This window comes from Penaeus monodon, chromosome 33, assembly GCF_015228065.2.
Source record: "Penaeus monodon isolate SGIC_2016 chromosome 33, NSTDA_Pmon_1, whole genome shotgun sequence".
Classification (NCBI taxonomy): Eukaryota; Metazoa; Arthropoda; class Malacostraca; order Decapoda; family Penaeidae; genus Penaeus; species Penaeus monodon.
Window position 1 is genome coordinate 17,812,968 of NC_051418.1, and position 505 is coordinate 17,813,472.

Genomic DNA, 505 nt, shown 5'->3' on the forward strand with positions numbered 1-505 from the left:
GTTCTTGAGCCTCCTGTCTACCTCGTAGGCCACGTGCTCGGCCCAGTCGACCTCCTCGCCTTGTCTGACGGAGTTCCTGTGTTCGACGGTTGGCCTCTTCCCACAGTGCCCCAATGCCTGCGATGTCGGGTATTTCCGTTGTTCGGGAGGTGACATCAATCAGCTTGTGACCCCCTCACAGTGCGATTTCGGCCTTGTGTTTGACCTGAACTTCCAGCACCCTTACTGCGTCTTGCCAAGCGATTGCCCGAGTACGCCCTCAACAGGAGGTTCCACGTCCAGCACGGGATGCTTAACCACATTCACCTGTACTACTGCGGGTAACTTCCCCGCTTGTAGTACATGTGACCCGCAATACTTCCAGTGCACGAACGCAGGGATCGCCGGGGTCCTTACAAGTTGCAACAATGGATTGGTGTTTAATACGAACTCTGCCTATCCGTACTGTGTACTTCCTTCAAACTGCCCTTATAATCCGATTGGGTGAAGGGATGTTATCATTTTT

General features: G+C 53.5%; 1 protein-coding gene across 1 annotated transcript in view; it reads left to right on the plus strand.

Annotated features, from left to right (window-relative positions):
- The window catches only part of LOC119593892, a gene marked incomplete in the record, with an annotated part of 3,188 nt that overhangs the window by 2,474 nt on the left and 209 nt on the right, over positions 1–505 (plus strand). Inside the window, 1 exon segment of the mRNA XM_037942918.1 lies at positions 29–505. Coding sequence (XP_037798846.1) covers positions 29–487 — 459 coding nt within the window.